This window comes from Mastigoproctus giganteus, chromosome 5 (genome assembly GCF_048544385.1).
Source record: "Mastigoproctus giganteus isolate SK-2022 chromosome 5, ASM4854438v1, whole genome shotgun sequence".
Classification (NCBI taxonomy): Eukaryota; Metazoa; Arthropoda; class Arachnida; order Uropygi; family Thelyphonidae; genus Mastigoproctus; species Mastigoproctus giganteus.
The window spans coordinates 190,204,333-190,224,886 of NC_143579.1; the positions used below are offsets into that span (position 1 = coordinate 190,204,333).

The 20,554-nt window shown below is 38.1% G+C and overlaps 1 protein-coding gene across 2 annotated transcripts in view; it reads right to left on the minus strand.

The window, feature by feature from the left end:
* Positions 1-20,554, minus strand: part of Traf4 (TNF receptor associated factor 4) — a 499,848-nt gene that overhangs the window by 50,266 nt on the left and 429,028 nt on the right. For both annotated transcript variants that reach the window (XM_090373613.1, XM_090373611.1), the window contains exon 4: positions 9,814-9,975. In XM_090373613.1, coding sequence (XP_090229739.1) covers positions 9,814-9,975 — 162 coding nt within the window. The remainder of the gene's footprint in view (positions 1-9,813; positions 9,976-20,554) is intronic.

The window sequence follows — 20,554 nt, forward strand, 5'->3', positions numbered from 1 at the left end:
CAGGAAATTAGGTGGCAGGGCCTGCCAGAGTAAATAATTATGCTGGGTGTACCTGGTCTGCCTCCACGGGGCTGAGTGTGGGCAACGTTGGGCCCCAGCAGGGGTCCAGCGGCTAAATGGCCAGAAGAACAACGATACACAGCACAATACTTCCAAATCCCATACACTTTTAAATCTCTGGCCTTAACAGTGATCTGTTACACCCACAAAGAAAACCACGCGGAGATGGGGGGGAACCCCTGGTGCCGTTTGACACGAACACACTTTACACTACTCTGGTACGATCATATAGGTCAGAGAAGTTTACAACTAATCATTTTCACAAGAATATAACCATTAAGCGTATTTAGCAATCACGTGAGCTAGAACCATAGTAAACTGAAAGGCGTGTGCTACTGCGCTCATTGTTAACCACTCGGCGACTTCAGACCTTATGAAATATGATTAGGTCGTAAAGGAAAATAATAAAATAAACACTTATACTAGAGGCGCCTCCGTAGCCAGGAGTAGCAGTGCGTAGCACACGCTTCTTGATCAGACCGGGGTTCGAGCCCGTGACCACCAAATATGGAGGATGCGGAAAGGTCAGGAAATGACCACTGCATATCCCTGGAGCAATATGGCCTTAGTTGGTAATGCTCCTAAAAACCAAATAACTTATACTAGGAAAAGGTAATTTAATAAAGTTTTGTGAGAGAACCAAGGATACTTCCAAACATTTATTATTTTGCTGTCACATCTTTATGAATTCAACACCCCCTTCAGCTAACTAACAACGTAATTTCAATCAAAATGAAATAACTGGCTGGTGCATTCATACAGGAAAGTACAGGAAAACTTTGTGATTAAGGGAGCAATGTTTGCGACAGAGTTTTAATCTTAACATTGGAAATCGACTTGTTAATCAAAGAAGTTTGAAAACTCAATCTAGTTAATAAGATCGTAAATGGCATGAGTTGTCATAATTTCTGAAAATATCTAATGAAAAAAAAATTAAAATGTCCCGACTCTTCACTGAAATTTTTTTTTAATTTTTAGGTGCATTTACAAATGCGCCATGCGTCTGTTAACTTCGGCGTGTTTTTCCGTCACCCCACATTTAACAACTGGACAATTTATAATTCAGAATTGTTAGAATTTAACAAATTTCAATGAACAGTTTTCCAAGAAATTTTATATTTTTTCTTTTAAGAGAAATGGAAATCAGACTTTTTTTTCCATAGCATTTCATGTTATATCATGAAATTAATTGGAGTGCTAATTATGATATACAAGTGTGGAAATTCTATTTTGTGGCAGTGCACTGATTGAGAAATGAATGGTCAACGTAGTGAATGCAAGCAAAGAAGGTATTCTTGGTTCAAGCGCCGTGCATATGAAGTTGGTACTTTTTTGAAGAGTTTGTTTTTATTATTAATTTACTAAATATATCTCTCTCTATACATTAAAAAAGTTTTCTCCCTAGTGACATTTATTCGAGCCGACTGGAGAAAAGGGCGAGGCAATTAATAATAGCCATTAATAATGTTTACCTACAAATGCAATTAATTATTTACAACTGCTTCCATAACGTTCACCAACCTCGTGCACGTGCCTCATTGTAACGTGTTTTTTTTTTTTTTTTTGTATATTAATGAATATTGTATATCTGTATGTAGTTTAGTATTTCGTAAATATTTGTATAATTTGTAAATATTTTAGTCCTGCTTTTTGGGATGCAACAATATTCTTCGTGCGTTATGAAACCGGAAGCAAAGGGCCTTTTCTTAAGTGACCTATATAAACGCAGGTAAGTAATTACACAGTGATATTTATTTGACCTTGAGAATTCCGCACACTACAAATGCACGGGTAAATAATTACATAGGTCATTTCCTGATTAGATATCGATCATAGTGACATAATTTTTTATCTGTAGACACCAGGGGGTCTCCCCCCAACTTTGTGTAGAATACAATACTCTGCATAAGGCCAGGATGTGTGTTAGTGTGTGTTTTGTGAAGTATTAGTGTGGGTTGTGTTGTTCCTTTGGCCATTTAGCCTGGATGCCTGTCGAGAGCCATTAACACCCCCAATTTCTAATACCGCCCCGGGGAAGCGGGCCAGGACACATTAGGAGAGAAGAAAGCTATGGCGGGAAAAACCCTGGGGTAGCCTAGGCATCCAAGGAGAGTTCCCCCGCTTAAAAAAAAATAAATAAATATTGGAAAGGAGATAATGGGGAGATAGAAAGAGGATGGAATAAAAGGGGTAGAGAACAAAGGAGACAGTAGCTGAGGCAGTGAGGGGACCCCTAGTACAGGCCGCCCATCCTGGTTCAGAGGGTGGGAGTTGAAAGTGGACGGTGGGGTGAGCCACCAAGCAAAAGGGGTTAGAGCCATCCAGGGTGAGAGGAGGATACTCAACCTCCTCCCACCATGGATATTTGAAAAATAAATTGCTATGGAAAGTTTGCATTTCTACTTTGCGAAGAGTTTCCACTCGAAATGGTGGGTTGCAAGATGCCTTCTAGCCTGAAAGTGCGGTTTCCCTTCTGCAATCCCCCCCACCCTACACAAATGCCTTTATTAATGTACGCAATATATATTATCAAAACAGAGCACTCCTATTTCTGTTGACCTAAATAATCACAAAGGCAGGTTGGTAAATTCTTTTCTTGGTTTTCATTTGCTGATGTTGTTCTTAAACAAAGATGAATATTAGCACACAGACACTAGTTTAAGCTCTAAATCCATTTACTGATTTAATCCTACATGATTTCACTGAATGAGCATTTCGAGAATGCTGGCTAACAATCATGGTTGCACGAAGTTTCATACAGCCATGGCTGCTATACAGTTATATTTGGTAAATCTTTATCGTATTCATAACATGCAATATCAGGTTTCAAGATAAGAATAAAAAATTGTAAGGATCGCACAAAAAACAGAATTAGAAGTTTTCTAAATTTTAGTACGAACCTATTTGGCACAATGTTCAGAGGTGCATCAGAAGTCTCGACAGAGCGTGGGGTGTCGTTGTGACAGATTCGTTACAGACTACATTACGGGCTGAAAGCTACATGCGCCGACTACCGATTATCTATCAAGACAATTTTGCACTTCCGTTAACTGTGTTAGTCTCGAACTGAAGTAATTGTCGGGCTTATTTTATTCTCTCATGCGACAGCGTTAGGCACATAATGGAGAAGGAGGATTGCTGCATCACAGAACAATAACTATTCCTCTGTGTATTGGAAGGGAGTAAAAAAATCAAATAAAAATTATCCAGTAAAAGTCGATAAGTGGCATGAATCCTGAAAGAACGAATTCGCCATAAAAATTACAACGAATACCTTCTCCTTTTTTATCTGCATGGAAATTAGAACATACAACTCGTCTCAAGAAAATAGGTAAGTAATTTTTTAAAATAAAATAACAGAAAGCGTATAATTCCAACAACAGATAAACGATTGCATACTGCCTGCGTCCATAATAGTGATACTTTATGCCAAGTGGACTGGAAAAACGAAATATGTTTTTACTGATACCAATTACAAACACAATATCTACAGTGGCATAAAAGGAGAGGCAAAGTGCGCAGAATCCTACATGTATTCCCGAATGTGGATGAAGAAGCTGTGCAAGAAGAGTATCCTGATGTCAATATTGAACAAATAAAGAAAACGTTAAAATATTGAGTACTTTAGAGGAAGTAATACTTTATCATGCTCTTACTGTAGATAAATAATTTGGCAAAGATTGGTGTGAAGTAAGGTAATTTAGACTGCAAATGTTAAAATATTATTGTGAAAAAAAAAATATCGACACTAAATTGTTATCTGGTAACGTTTCAGGATTCTTTTCGAATTCTGTCATCAAAGTTAAGTGAGTCTGTAAATTAAGAAAAGGAAACAAAATTAACTAAAGAATGGATTAAAATTACAATAAATTACATGACAATAAAACCCGCGTTCACGTTTACAACAATAAACAAAACTATTATTCAGATCAGGGAATATTAAGTACGTGTTGCTTTTCATCCACACACTTCTCTTATATACTAAGTGGAACATTATAAATTGGGTTATATGTACATAAGAGTGGCTAGCATATTCCTAAGAGAGAAGGGAATGCTAATTATAGGGTTAGTACGATATTCGAAAAGTGTCGCTAATGTCCTGTTCGTATGGTTTTCAGCGGGCATTTCGGTTAATCTCTGAAGCGCTCTAAATTTAATTCAGTTATTCTGGAGTATTTGGTAATAAATTATTCCTTCCTTATTATAAATTTTAAGTTTTGCATTGTACTTCCAAAATATCATTAGGGCTAATTGCCGAATCACTGCGCGGCCTCGTTAACAGCTACGTGCGTACTGTTTAATAGATCTGTCATCAAAACTAAGTGAGTACGTAAATGAAGAATGGGAAACAAAACTATATAAATGAAAAAAAAAAAAAAAAAAAAGTTAATCGCTCTATCTGTATTCTTACTATTTAAATGCAGCATTATTTCCTATGCATTCTCACACGCATATCAGCTACCTGAGCAAATGAATACTCCAAATTAAGTTTTCCAACTCACCTTTTACAATTGATATTAATAATTCAATGACAAAAAGGCGAAGAAAAACGAAAAATTGTATCAGCTATTGCATTTATTTATTTATTTAAATTTTCTTTCAATTCAATTTAATCAACGGGTAATAGTATGTCATAGTAGTAATGACATGTGATGCAAGAAAGCAATCGTATGAGCTTATGCAGCATCAACCAAAAAAAAAAAAAAATTACAAAACAATCCCCTCTAAATATTTGTCCAGTTCCTCCTTAAATTTATTTAACCTATCAACTTCCACAACGACAGATGGAAGTTTTGTTCCAGCAATTAACCACCCGCTGGCTAAAGGCATATTTCCGCACATCTATTCTACATCTGTCCTTCCTCAATTTGAATTTATGCCCCATTAGGTTCGTAATCTGAACACGTGGAAGAATCACATCAGAATTCAGCGTGCTCAACCCATTCAAGGCCTTATACACCTCAATTAGATCACCTCGCAGGTGCCTATTCTCCAGCTGCGGCAATTTGCAGAATTTAAGCCTCTCCTGGTAAGAGGATCCCTTCATTCTCCTCACCAATCTTGTTGCCCTTCTCTGTACACGCTCAAGCAAATCTACATCCTTCCTAAAATGAGGCCTCCAGACCTGCACGCACTACTCAAGGCGTGGCCTGACCATTGCCTTATACAGAGGGACAATCACCTCCTTTTCCCTGCTAACAAAATTCCTGTATATCATTGACAACGCCCCATGACCTACCCTGGCAGCCTGTCTGCATTGCTCAGAAAAACTTCATATCTGACTGCACAATTACTCCTAGGTCTTTTTCATTTTCTACCTCCTTAAGTGTAGCACCACACAGTTGGTACGTTTCTCTGGGGTTACTTCTACCCATATGCAGTACTTTGTGTTTTTCAATGTTAAACTTCAGTTGCCACTTCTCAGCCCATCTGCCCAAATTTTCTAGATCCTGTTGCAGTAACACACTGCCATTACTGTCATTAACAACCCTGACAACCTTTGTATCATCTGCAAACTTCGACACTAAGCCTGATATACCTTCATCAATATCATTGATAAATATACAAAACAACAGTGGACCCAACATCGAACCCTGTGGGACTCCACTAATAACATTAGTCCACGAAGAGCAACACCCATTGATTACCATCCTCGCTCTTCTCTCACTCAACCATCCTTTTATCCATTGTAGCAACTTACACTTAATACCATTCTACTCCAATTTGTGCAATAGTCTTCCATGCACAACAGTGTCAAAAGCTTTCCTGAAATCCAAATATATGATATCAAAATTATTTTTTGCATCCAGTTCCTTTGTAACTACATCATAATATCCTATCAAATTTGTCACACAAGACTTTCCCTTAACAAACCCATGCTGTGTCTGAATTATTGCTGTAGTCTTGTCTAGATGATCCTGCAATGCATCTTTAACCAGTGACTCCATTATTTTACCCGGAACAGAAGTTAAACTAACTGGTTAAACTAATTACTCGTGTCATCCTTCGATCCCCTTTTGTGAATTGGGGACACATTTGCACATCTCCAGTCCGTGGGGACCTCCGCTGAGTCCAAGGATGCTCTCATAATTATGGCTAAGGGTTTGCTTACTTCCTTTGCCGCTTCCTTTAATATAACTGGACAGATCCCATCCACCCCGGGTGCCTTTCTTATGTTTAACTTCAACAATTTCTCCCCCACTTTGTTCTCAGTTATTACAAAATCATTAAGCACCCTGTTACAATTTGATAACCTTGTGGCATTTTCAAACCTTAATAACCCCTCATGTGTGAATGTAGATGCAAAATACTCATTCAGTTTGTTTGCTATCTGGGCAGGATCATCAACAGTCGAACCATCGATATCAAGTGAACCAATCAGATTCATCCCCTTCCTTTTAGAGTTTATATAAGTAAAGAAATCCTTGCTGTTTTTCTTAGCATCCTCTGCCAAAGATTTCTCGTAATCTGCCTTCGCCTGCCTAACCTCCTTTGTGATTTGATTACACTAGCTTATATATATCATAGGCTTCTGCGTCGTCTGATAATTTATATGCATCCCATGCATTTTTCTTCTCTGCCACGAGTCTCATTAGTTCTTTTGACAACCATTTAGGCCTAAACCTTGAACAATATTTCTTAATTAGCATGAAACGTTTAGTAGCTTCCACTATTAATTCCTTGAATGCTTCCCACTTAGAATTTGCTGTTGGTAACATCATCAGTTGGTCCCACTGTACAGAATTTAAAAACTGTCTATAATCAAGGCGAAATGTGGGCTAATACGTTATTAAAGCTGTATCCATACAAGGGTTCATTGAAACATGTAGGTACAGTATCTGGTCGCTTCTGGCAATATAGTGTATGTTACGTTATTTCGTGATATCAAATTTCCGGCTGCCTTCCCTTTGGGTATACACACACATAGACGGTACGTTATGCTGTTTAACAAAATTGAATGACCAGGTCATAACCTGTCCAATCGACAGGGTGTCAGTTTTCGTAGTTCCATAATTTGGAAACACTAACCACAGAGAAAGAGAGGAAAGTTTGAAGCACTTTTTTTTTTTCCATTTTTAATGTATGCAATACGATTATTAAAAGTATCCGAAGTTCCCTTTGCATGTATGCTGAATACTCATAACAAAATTCAAAGATACCACACGCCTCAAAATTAGAAGGGGGAAGTTAGCCGTGAGCGGAGCAGTAGCTGTTGAGGGAAGCTGTGTTGACTAAATCAACTAGACCCAAACGTTAGACTATGTTACGTTCGTTTAATTATAGAAACTTTGTAGTTACTTAAGTTTTCCATAATCACTTTAAATTTTGTCATATATATCAACATTTCACAGTTCGTAATCTGTCCCTCATTTCTTAGCAAAAATAATGTGATTTCATATAGGGAAAAAGGATGAGAAACTCAAAAATGGATGAGAAACACTTAAAAAAAAGTTGCTGTGTGCAGTGAATAGCGAATAGTTGCTCTAAAAGAAACAGCCACCGACTTACTATACGTGGATTTGGCGCATTATAGCCTAAGCCGCTCGTGTGCCATAAAAACCAAACCAAATCAAACAGAAAATACGAAACGCTTATTTCTTGGGTAGTGCAGGCTCGAACCAGCTCTATTCCGAACTTCGTACCTATTATAGATATGGATAGTGTAATAAATAACGGTATACATATTCGCAACGTATGAATAATCGAAGTAATCAAAGATTTTTTAATTAAAAATATGAATATATTTCTGCTTTTTATTCAAATTGATAATATTGATTCGAAAATCATTATCATTCATAATGTTTTGTTATCGTAATTTAAACGATATTTCACTTTGCACAAGTAGCTTTCGGAGTGAAAAGTGTTCTAGGTTTATTATTCAATACGGAATAACTTATGTTATGCAAATTTAATAGCACATCTGCAAAAGCTTCTTCGAAAACGCATCATTTCTCAAATACAGACGATTTTAAAGTTAGATTTAAGCCTATATTCAGTTATTTTCGACAGTAACCGGCCATTGGTATCTCAAACAACGATGAACATAAATCTAAAGAGTTATGAACATTTATGGCTGTCTCTGGCCGAGACAGTCTGGAACTTACTCTCGGAGAAAATCTGTATTCAAGATATAAAGGCCGAATAAAGATATGAGTACATACTGGTGCCCGTTTACATTATTTTCAATCAAATAATTTTTGAGGAATTCGATTACTGTCAGCTATCAGTTATTGTCAGACAAAGTGGTGCACAGTTACCACAAGATTCATACGAATGCTTTATTATGATCACGTGGTCACAACCTTGGGGCGGTTCTCTCTGGAGGATTTATAATATATTTACGAAAGGAAAAAAAAACATACTGGTAGATTCAGTATGCTCGTTAAAACGAGTGAATCACTGGATGTCGAATCTTCACTCAGCAGAGCTCCAGTTACAGCGAATGATCTTTGAAACCAATTTGTATGAACGAGCGAAGAGCAGGGATTAATAACATCAAACTGCCACCCTCTAATACATCACAGTGGTATTCTCAGTACTTATTGCAGTCTATTTTAAGTTCATTTGAAATCTAGTAGTTCTTTACAAAATACAGAAACTAAGTCATCGTTCCCCAGCAGGAAAACAAACACTAATGCACAAGGGCTCACATCATCTCCGGAAGTGAGCGCCACTAAGTCAATTTCTTCTACCGTCAATCACTCTTTTAGACACTGACAGGAATGTTTTCGTAAGACGCCCTTTGACCTTATGGTGACAGGGAGGAAAGCGAAGAGAATTTGTAATTACTTTCTGAAGAAGTAGTAGTCAGGGTTCTGCCTAATATACTAGTGTCGATAATTTCGTATAATAAACTTCCGTGAAGAGATTAGACCAGTGGTTTTCAACCGGGTACCGCGGTACCTTAGGGTGCCGCAACAACATTCCAGGGGTGCCACATAATTTGGGTTTAAACTTATTATTATTTTTTAATTTATATGTTTATTTCATTATAAAAAGGTGTACAGTATCTTTTTAATTTTGTGGTGATCTATAATTGATGTTTACTTAGTACCTCTATATAAAGAATAAAATTATATACTGTATATATATAATTTGTATTATGAAATGTAATTTTTATAATTATATTATTGTAATAAATATTATATAACATTTATATTTTTAATAGTATATATATATTGAGAAAATTGAGTAGGGGTGCTGCAAAATAAAATAAATTACTTAGGGGGTGCCGTTATTAAAAAAAGGTTGAAACCCACTGGATTAGACGATTGCGTTTTTCTAGGGTCGTGCGTACAAACATGCTGAGTATATTGGTACGCAACAAAAGTATAAAACAGCTTGGATGCCCACTTGCCTTGCGTTAACAAAAGCAAAAATCGTTCACAAATATTTAACTTCCAGTTCTTTTCCATTTTTAGAAGCATTTGTACAAAAGGCAGCGACGATATAAGAAGCAAGCAATTTCAGCGCAGGAAATTAACCTTAAAATTTTCGCCCTTTTAACTTTCTGTTTTGAACTTTTTTGTCGTGATTCCCCCCCCCCCCCCAATCAAAGCTCACTCTGAGACGATTGCCTCAGATAAATTGCTTTATTTATCGCCAAGGACCTTGTCTCTAGAGCACTCTCCATTCAGTTTACGCTTATTTTATTATTTTTTAATAAAACTTTATTCTACTCTACTCTAGCAAACAGTTCTTGTATCTTTGGCAATATCATTTCTTTTTCTAAAACGATTTCTTTTCACCTACCTCTAACATCTCCCCAGAAAAATCTCGGCCACAGTATTCGCAACGTGTTCTTCTTTTCGGGCATGTGTACAACAAATGATCTTCCATGAGTAAACGAGGTATCATGGCAGCACAGTGGTTGGTGCATGGAATGGCATCATATTTACAAGTGTTCAGATGACCCTGCAATTAAAAAAATATATATAAAAAAAATAAATCGATAACAAATACATCTAGAACAAAATGAGGACTACTGGACAGTATCAAGTGATCTGATGACTCCGTAACATGGCTTAAAAGGTATATAAAAGTAAACAGTTTATAAATAAGAACGGATGATAACCGTCTTCAATTAAAATGTACACGGCAACAGTTTTATTAAATGAAAGAACTGGTAGAAACAGAATATAATATCACAATTAGACATCAAGTGATCAGAGACCTTTACTTGTAGCTTTTTTTTTGGGGGGGGGGGGCGCATACAGAACATTTGAACAATCACTGAAATACAATGAGATTTCTGTAGACATTTAAAATATGGACATATGATTTCTATAGAATGACAATTAGTCTGAACACTTAATCCCTTCTTAATCAGCAGTACTAAAAGTCTTAATCAGCAGTATCAGTGGAGGACCAGCACCAAACTCTGTTGTGTGCAATATTTCTAACAGATGTTATTTATTAGCATTCTTTCTTTTAGTTAAAAAAAAAAAAATTCACACAACCCACATGTATACCTTATTCAGATGACATCAGTTTATTAAACACATGAAAACATTTGATTAATACAATAAAATGTAATAATTAAATATTTTTGATGTTGTCATCATACGAAGAATAGAATATTTTATGTAGGAATAAATTTTACAGAGTATTATATTGTTTTCGTTTGGAACTGGATACAACCTACCCACAATTCATCACACTCTTCACATGGTCAGTCCGTTATTGATTCATACTAGAAGTTTTTTTTAAACTAGAATCCCATAATTTATATTTACCATTAGGTATATAATTTATAATCGACCTCTACGAGGAGATATATATATATATATAAAAAAAAAAAAAATCTTTACTATCGAAGTAAAACTTCGATGCATACACAGATAGATAACTGCCAAATTTATAATAATAAACATAATATAATAACAAATGACTATAATACAATAATGCCCAGAATATAATATAACAAAAATGTCTGTAATGTAAATATGTCTATAAAAATATAATATAATATAATATGCATATAATATAATAAATGCGTAATAAGGCATTTCTCATAGCTTACAATTAAATTTTCTATAACACTACAATAGAAGGTTGTTCTATTGCATAAGGTATATTTTTGGCTCCTACTGGGTGTCCCCGGTGAATTGAGAACAACGCAGGGTACGAAATTCAAGGCAGCAATTCACCAAGAAAGAAGTGTGTGTCAGAGAAGAATATTGAACAAAATAACAGAACTCTCTCCTCTTGTTTTGGACTCTCCACAAGCTGGCAGTAGAAATGCTTATGATTGAGTCAGAATCATCCTCCTGGTTTAGTGTACAATGGTAATGAACTTCTAAACTGGAAGATTTAAAAAAAAAAAAAAAAAAACCTGTTGGTATACCAAAATTCCACATAATATTCTTCAACGTATCTGGGAGTAATGACCGCATTCCATAAATGTGAGGTATGTTGGATTGAAGGACTAAGTTCAGATTTTCAAAGGTTGACATAACATATAAAATAAACAAACAATTACTTTATTCAAACTGGAAGAAAGGAACATGAGTAAAAATAGCATGCTTAAAATTATGAGCTTGCTTGGTCTGCTTGGCAATGCTTTCATCATAAGATCTCTTTCTTTAATTAATTTGTCTACTTTGCAGACTTCTTTTAGATGATGGACTACATTTGGACATGAGCCAGTGCAACTCATTAGTGATAGCTTGTACTTTTCAATCTGGTAACCCTGAAAAATGCACATATGGCTTTTTTCACCACTTCCAACCCTTCTTGAAATAGACTTGTCAAAGGCTGCCACTGTTGCGGCAGTTTCGTTAAACTTTTATCCCACAATAGCCAACGTGTACACACATGATTCTAACTCGATTTTACTTCAGTGGCATGCATGTGTTTAAATGAGAGCATTTAAACACATCTTCCCTTTTAGCACTTCTTGCTAGATAATACAGGGTGTTCGGGAAGTCACTGTGCACTTTTCTAATGATATTTTGTTTATATTTCAGATTTTGATCCCAATATGGTTTTAACAACTGAAGAACGTGTATGGCTCGTCGAACACGTATTCCGAGAAGGTGATAGATACACAGATGTGGTGCGACAGCGATTTGCTGACAAATTCCCAGATACACCTGTTCCACATCGCAATACAGTTCGTAACCTTGTTGATAAGTTTCGGGAAACAGGAGCAGTGGATGATGTCAAACGCTGTGGAAGTCCAGAAAAGCTATCGGAGGAGAAACTGTTGGATATTTCTGACAGTAGTTGCAGAGTCCATCAAAATCATTACGAAAGTTAGCTCAGCAGCATGATATTGGTCTTGGAACTGCTCATAAAGCCGTCAGAAAGAAATTAAAGCTCTTCCCATGCAAAATAATGGCGGTACACGAACTGAAAGCAACTGATCATGAAAAACGAATACGCTATTGCAGATGGTTTAACCGATTTATCGAAGAGAATACAGCTTATGTGTTGGATCTGACCTTTTTCACCGACGAAGCATGGTTCCATCTCTTGTTATGTTAATTCGCAAAATTCAAGATTGTGGTCATCCGATAATCCTCAAACTTTGCACAAAACACCCCTACATGATTTCAAGGTTGGTGTGTAGGTTGCGATTTCCAGACGTCGAATTGTTGGCCCTATTTTCTTTATGAACACAATAAACAGCGAGCGCTATTGTTTGGAGATTCTTCGCACCTTCATCGGTCAGATGACAAGTGATGAAATCAATTACACATGGTTTCAACAGGATGGTGCTACTGCCCACACATCTCACAGATCTATGCAGTTATTAAAGGAATGTTTTGGAGACCGCATTATTTCGACAGACGTGTGGCCCCCACGCTCACTAGATCTAAATCCACCAGACTTTTATCTATGGGGAGCAGCAAAATCTGCAGTGTATCGAGCTTGTCCGCGCACGCTGGATGATTTGAAAGCAGCGATAACAGCATTCATTCAGTCTATTTCAAGCGAGCAACTGATAGCGATGTTTAGAAACAAAATAAGAAGGATCCAAGGCTGTATTGATGCTAAGGGGGGGGTCACTTTCTACATTGTTTATAATTGTCATTCATATTTACCTCCTGTATTCTATATTGAAACACGTCTGTTAATAAATATATAAGTGCACAGTGACTTTCCAAACACCCTGTAGTAAATGTCTATCAAATACATCTACTTTCGCAAAAAGGCAGGCATGAAGTCTCCTCTTGCAGTATACAAATTAATGCGACAACAAAGGCAGCCTATTATCACTAAGAGCTCAATCTTCTCTTTTAAATGATACACAAGACTTCGGCAAAAAAATGCATTTGTTTCAGAGCATCTTCAAGGAATGAAATATTTGCAGTCTGTCGTCTAAGGGAGGTGCTAAATATAACACTTCATTTGAATTGGAGGCAGGAAATTGCACGTATCTATGAGATCTCATTTTAATAGTTTACAAGGAAAACTGATTTGCCACGTTTTTAAATTCAACTGATATTAGCGTTCTACTGGCGAAACTTCATGACAATAACACTACCATACCTAACAAAATGCTCCATGGTTGTTAAATCCAGGTAAGGATTGTTGGTAATGAACCTAAGAAAGTTCTCTAAACGATGGCTTGCATCTTTAATTTTTAAAGTTCCTTGAAAACATTGAGTTCTCTCTCTCTCTCTCTCTCTCTCTCTCTCTCTCTCTCTCTCTCTCTCTCTCTCTCTCTCTCTCTCTCAAATATACAGGCACACGGAAATTTTTCTTCGTCCTCATCCCTACACTTCAAACATGAGATCTTCCTGAATGCCTCTTCCATTTATAAGTTCTTCCAGAATTCAGACAGTTGGTTTGTATCCTCCAGGCAATGACGTGTGTTGCTAAGCTACATAACTATGTTTTTCCAACGTTTTTGAACTCTGACCGACGTGGTGTTTATCAGGAAATTTATCTGTAACTGGTATAAATTTTCCAATACTTTATCCGCAGCACTTTTCATTTGCTTTCTCATGACGCAAACTCAAAGTTTTGATAAAATGCACAAAACTTTATTTTCTCTCATTTAAACGTAAATAAAAAAGAGCAGTGAGTGCCATGTTGATCTCAATGACGTTCGCTATCAATGTAATATTTCTAGCATGGTAAAATATCTTCTGTGGCAAATTTTCATCCTCAATATCCTGATCTGTAAGCTCATATTCATATCTTAAGATTATGATGTGGGCTTACAGATCAATAATCCCATATCATAATCTTAAGTGTCGTTAAACCGAACTACAACAACAACATTAAGTCTACGATACTCGATTCTCCAGAATTTAATTAAAACACAAGATCCCCTTGGTGTGCTGCATCGCAACTGTAAAAGAGTTGAGTGATAAAAATAACAAGGACATATTAGCAACTGCACTGGTATTTTTAAATATCGCTTGTGTTCTTGTCAACGTTGCTTTTACGATAGGATCGCAACCCCGAAAGAGTTGGTTTAGGGTCTTAAGGGGAGGGAGTATGGCCTTCCACTCTTGAGATAGTCGGGGTTTTTGAGCCCACAGAACATGTAAATCGGCCTGTGAATATAGACTTGTACAAATATATACAATTGGCTTATGATGCTGGTGCATTGTAAAAATATCAAAAATAGTCTAAAGCAGTGTTGCTGAACCTTTTTTGCTGGACGAGCAACACCAAAAATGGCACCAGAGAGAGAGCCACTTAGATTAGCCCTGGTCTGAAGCAGGCGTGGTAACCATATGCACTCGTGCCGCCTGGTAGCACCCGGAAAGGTTTTCTGCGGCATGCACTTTCTATTATCTAGAACTCACTTCCTCATCTGCCAAATTTTAAACCGAATTTGTCAGACTGCTATACATAAAACGCATGACTCAACGACTGAGTTACGTCAACAAAAAACAAGACGGTGAGGTTATAGTGAGCTCAGGAACATTAGGCAGTGGAAATTGGAAAAATCTTACCTGGATTGCCGAATCCCGATTCTTGCTTTTTCACGATGATAAGCAGAGCAGAGTAATGCGAAAATAAGTTGAGTCCATAGATCATCCTGCCGGATGACAACACTGCAGGTTATTGGTAGCAGTGTAATAGTGTGGGGATGTTTTGCATGCTGAGCCCCTTGGTACCAGGGAAGCAACAATTTCGACGCTATCCATCACTTCATGGGATGCATAGTATCAAAATGCAATACATTCATCTGCGAAAAGGTTCTTCCCATAGAATAATACGCCATGTTACAAGGCCAGAATAGTATAGAGAACTGATTACTGACACAACCAGCCTCCGTAGCCGAGTGGGCAGGAGCGGGAGTGCAGTAGCAGACGCTCTTTGAGTAGATCGGGGTTCAAGTCCCTGACTGCTGAATACGGTTGATCTGCCAACCCGCACTGGACCAGCGTGGCAGGTTATGGTCCATTTCCCTCAGCATGAATTGTTGAGGAGGCTTCCATCCTGCAGTGGGTTGATAATGGCTGCACTTTACTTTTTTTTATTGACACATGCGAGTGAATTGGGCTTATTTGTGCAAATTGTAGGATGAGGTGAAACGAGTTCTTCGGAGCAACAATCGGCAACCAACTGACTCAAATGCTTTCCAATTGTGGAAAGCAACTGATACAATATGTGCCCGCCACAGCCAGGAGTTTGACAAGGTTATGGGGTTAAATATAAAAACGTGTATCACAAATAGATGAGAATTAAAACATGACATTAAATTAAATTAAAATGTGACATTAAAACATGCTATGGATTAATGAATATCCAAATGCATACAAGTTCTGAGGCGGACAGTACACAAAGCTATATACGTACATTTGTACAAAGTAATTACAAAGCACATGTATGCTCATAAGTCAGCATAATATTTCACAGGCATGCATTAAGTTGGTCTGTACGGTATACAGTTTGGCATTTTCATATGAAAGATTTCGTCAGTACACATGCGAGGTGACGTTCTGCGCCTCAGATACCTGGTGGGGGATATCAGTTTGAGAGTCGGCATCAGGGGCCATACAATAGCGGAACAAGTTCGGCCAGCGAATGCCTGTAATTACGATCCGAAGCGAACTTCTGGAGGTCTGTTCCGATCATTAGCAGGGCTTGTATTGCGAGAAGCACTTGGCCGGGTAGAAATCGGTCGCCGATCTTCAGCCTGTTCCGCTGTAGCTGAAGAAAATAAGTGGCTCTTAGGGAAGGAGGTGGCACATGCCACTGGCATATGTCCCAGAAGGCAGGGAAATTGATTTTGCCAACCAGCATTTTGACAGTGTTCGCAGTTCTCCCCATGCGGATTATGTGAGTCAGCCGTGGGATCTGAAGTTGATCGGACATAATGGTGGTCCTCTGTTAGGAGGGAAGGAGATGTTTGTGGGTTGCCCACTTCAGTATCTAGTCTAGTATTCGCTGGAGAGGATAGGTTTCATGAGAGAAGATGCTGCAGAGGCCCATATTTCGGAGGCATACAGAACAGTGGGGTACACAACGGTTTGCAGATATTGTAGTTTTTAAAACCGTAATATGAAGGCGATGTTGACGGACAATCCAGGGCATTCGGCTTATCTTGCGTAGAACAGATTCGATGTGATAGTTGAACCTATGTTTTCGGTCGAAAGTTACACCGAGATCTTTGTGTTTAGTCACACTGGAATAACTGCGCCCTCCAGTGAGGGCTGCATGAGTGCAGAGAGAAAACCACAATTACGGATTTTTGGGAGTTCATTTTAAGACCGAAATGGTTGAGATAGTTACAGAGAGCTATGATCTTATTACTGATTTCCGTTAAGAGCTTTATATTAGGTAATTATATCTCTGTTAATCACAAACGGCATAAGGAGAGCGGTAAATAGCAGCCCCGATAAAACGCCGCCTTGCGGCAAGTCTACGTGGATGGATTGGGTAGATGAGGCGTTGCGATGAGTGAGGTACACTGAGTGGACAGAAATCATGGGATACTTATCTAGTAACGGATAGGCCACCTTCCACCCGAATAAGGGCAGTCACAAGGCGAGGCATTGAGTCCACTAGTTCACGAAAGCGGTCCACAGGTATTTCCATCCATTCTTGCTGCACTGCTGTCTATAATTCCCGTCGCATTCCTGGGCGGGGGATCCAAAGCTCGAACGAACCTTTCCACAGCATACCGAAGATGCTCCACAGGGTTCATGTCTGCTGAACGGGGATACCTTTCCATGGTGATAAAATCTGTGGAATGCTCTTCGAACCATGTTCTAGTCACCACGGCTCTGTGGGAAGCGTACATTGCCCTGTGGGTGCACGATGACCATGAAGGGATGCAGATGATCTGCAAGGATGGACACATAAGCTGGACCATTCAGAGATGAGTCTAGACGTACCAGAGGTCCCAACGTATGTCAGTTGAACATGCCCTAGACCATTACCGACCGGTCCACCAGCCTGAATAGTTCCTTGTTGACATGAACGGGTGCATAGTTTCGTGTGGCTCCGCCAGATACGCACCCTCCCGTCTGCTAGAAATAACAGGAAACGGGACTCACAGGCCATAAGACTCGTCTCCAATCATCTAAGGTACAGTGCCGATGCTCTTTCGCCAGTTAAGGCGTAAGAGTCCTGTGTCGTGGTGTTAGCAATGGGGCTCTGGTGGGTCGGCGGCTACTATAACTTACTGCGGCTAATGCTCGCCTGATGGTCTTTGTGGAGACGTTTCTGGCAACTCCCCTTTTTTTTTTTTAATAATCACAAAAAACAGCAAAAAGTCTTACATTTGTGAAAAACAGTTTGAAATATAATAATAACATATAAAAGTAATACAAGTAAATCTCAGTAAAAGTTAAAATATAAAGAATTAATACAAAACATGAATGGGCTAAAACAACAGTTTGTGATATTCATTTTTAACACTAGTTTTATTAATAAAAATATCAATTTTATTTTCATCTAACAATGCAGCTATTCTGTTGAAAAATTAAAATTTAATATGATTTGTCCTAAATTTGGAGATGTGAAATAATTTATGTTCTCTCAAAGGCCTAGGGCAGAGGTTTTCAATCGGGGTGCCGCAACAACATTTTAGGGGTGCCGTTTAATCTGGATTTAAGTTACTTAAAGTTATTATTATTATTATTATTTTTAATTTGTATATTTATTTCATTATAAAAAGGTGTACGGTATCCATTGTACGGTATCTTTTTAATTTTGTGGTGATCTATAACTCATCTTTATTTAGTACCTCTATATAAAGCAAAAAATATTATACAGGTATATATATTAAAAAGTCGAAAACCACTGTGTTAGGTATTTCTTTTGGCCTAGGGGGTGCCGTGAAAAAAAAAATTACTGGGACACTAAGGGCGCCGTGAACCGAGAAAGGTTGGGAACCTCTGGCCTAGGGGGACAATTGAAGTTAATACACGAGAATAGCAATGGAGCGTCTATTTTGCCTTGAACAATCGAATGTAGAAGGAAGCAATCAAATATATTCCTTCTAACACTTAACATGGGAAGGTTAAAAATTTTACACCGATCTTTATATTCAAACATAAAATAGTCTAAATCTGATTTATAAACTAAGAATCTGATGAGAGATTTTTGAACCCTTTCGAGCGTATTAATATTATTTATACCCAAAGGGGTCCACGCTTGTGTTGCGTACTCCAGAATTGGACGAATATATAATAAATAAGCAAGTTTTGGGATATCAAGGCCAACAAAGTCAAAACAAACCTTTTTGATTAAGCCAAGTAATTTAGAGGCTCTGGCAGTTACTTTATTGATATGAGTTGTGTAAGATCCATTACTGGTTCTTAAAATTCCTAAATCTTTTATTTCATGAGTTCTATTAATATGCAAAGATTCTAAAGTGTAATTGTAACAGATGACAAATTGTTTATGAGGTTCTGAAGTGGTAATGACATGACATTTATCAATATTAACATCTAGTCCATGACTTTTAATCCATTGGTATAATAATTGAATATCTTTTTGTAGCTACTCACAATCCAAAGACTGATTAATTTCTTTGTACAATTTCATGTCATTGGCGAAGATAAGAATACTGAATTTGGCTTCCTCATTGACGTCGGCGGTAATTTGTGCCACTGTCGATCTCTCGTTGGCTGAAACAATGCGAGACAGACATCCATTGGACACGTTCATCCACCACCTTTCTTCGCCCACAGCGCTGTCCACGATGAGATGTTATTCCGGAAATGGCGTATTCGCGATACACTGTTGATACTGTCGAACGGGGATAGTGCAATTTCTGCACCACCTCCGCGATAGAGTGACCCATGCGTCGGGCACCCACTCTCATCCCTCTTTCATGTCGGTTAACTCATGAAGTTTGTCCATACTGACATCGAATTACTATCTACGTGAATGCAGTGTACCTATATACCTGTCAACCGGTAGGTTCGTCCACTAGCGAGAGAGGTGACAGCGTCGCGTTACCCAGGAACCAGGTATGCTATGAATTCTGTCCTTTCAGTGTACACTGTTCTATTACGGGGGAGTGAATGCAGAAAAGCGAAAAGGTCACCTTTTATCGGGAAGAAATTGGTCAGCAGATTCGGAAGGGCTGCAATATACATAGGCTATCAAAAGCAGCTTTGATAGCAGCATAAATAACCGCTATTTGTGCTCTGGACTCAAATGCATTTAGAATTGCCGTTTGAACTGCCAGAAGGTTGGAGACAATTGATCTGTTGGGGAGAACGTAATGGAGTTGCTTTGGTGGTTGTGGAAAAAGATGGCGTGTTATGTGCGGTAGAAGGGCTTTTTCCAATAGCTTTAGGAGCGTGGATGCAGTCAATATCGGTTTTTTTGTGCTTCGGCTGGCTTGGTACGTGTTTTGGTAGTGGGGCGAGAGCGTATTTGTTTCAGGACACAGCATCATCATCTCCCCGTCCTCTTTATGAGAGAGGATGGAGTTGAACACGCAGAGGATCAAGAATATATGGACTGAGGCCCTTTACGATGAAATGCGGAACTTTATCCACGCCAGCAGTGCATGACGGACGCAGCGAGTTGATGGCTTGAAGGAGCTGCTCTCGATCGATTTGGATGGGACAGACTAAAGAAGGTCCTACTCGCAATTAGGTAATTGAAACCCAATAAAGTGGCCGCTCAGTATAATACAGTTTAAAATGTCTGCGCTTCCATCAAGATATCGCAGCAATGGAACAAAGATACAAAAACAAATGGAGTGCCGCCATGTTAGCCGATTATTGTTGGATGGTGAAAAGGGATGCTCCCGACGCTGAATACAAGCAAAAGGCGAAAAGGTCCCGTGTGTAATACAAGTATGTTCGTAGCTACATCTTACTGCCGTATAAATAAAAAAATACCTCGTATAAATATAAAAAACCCATTTTTTTTTTTTTTTTTGAAAACAAGAGCCAATATTTCCGTGTTTAGCACTCCAAAATCTAAAAAGCAAACTTACTTTCATGCCCGTAACAAGACATGACCCAAAATTTGTTGTTCAGTGTTATTACTCGAAGTTAGACCGACAACATGATTTCAATAACTGGCTACATGATAAAAGGAAACGAAACAATAA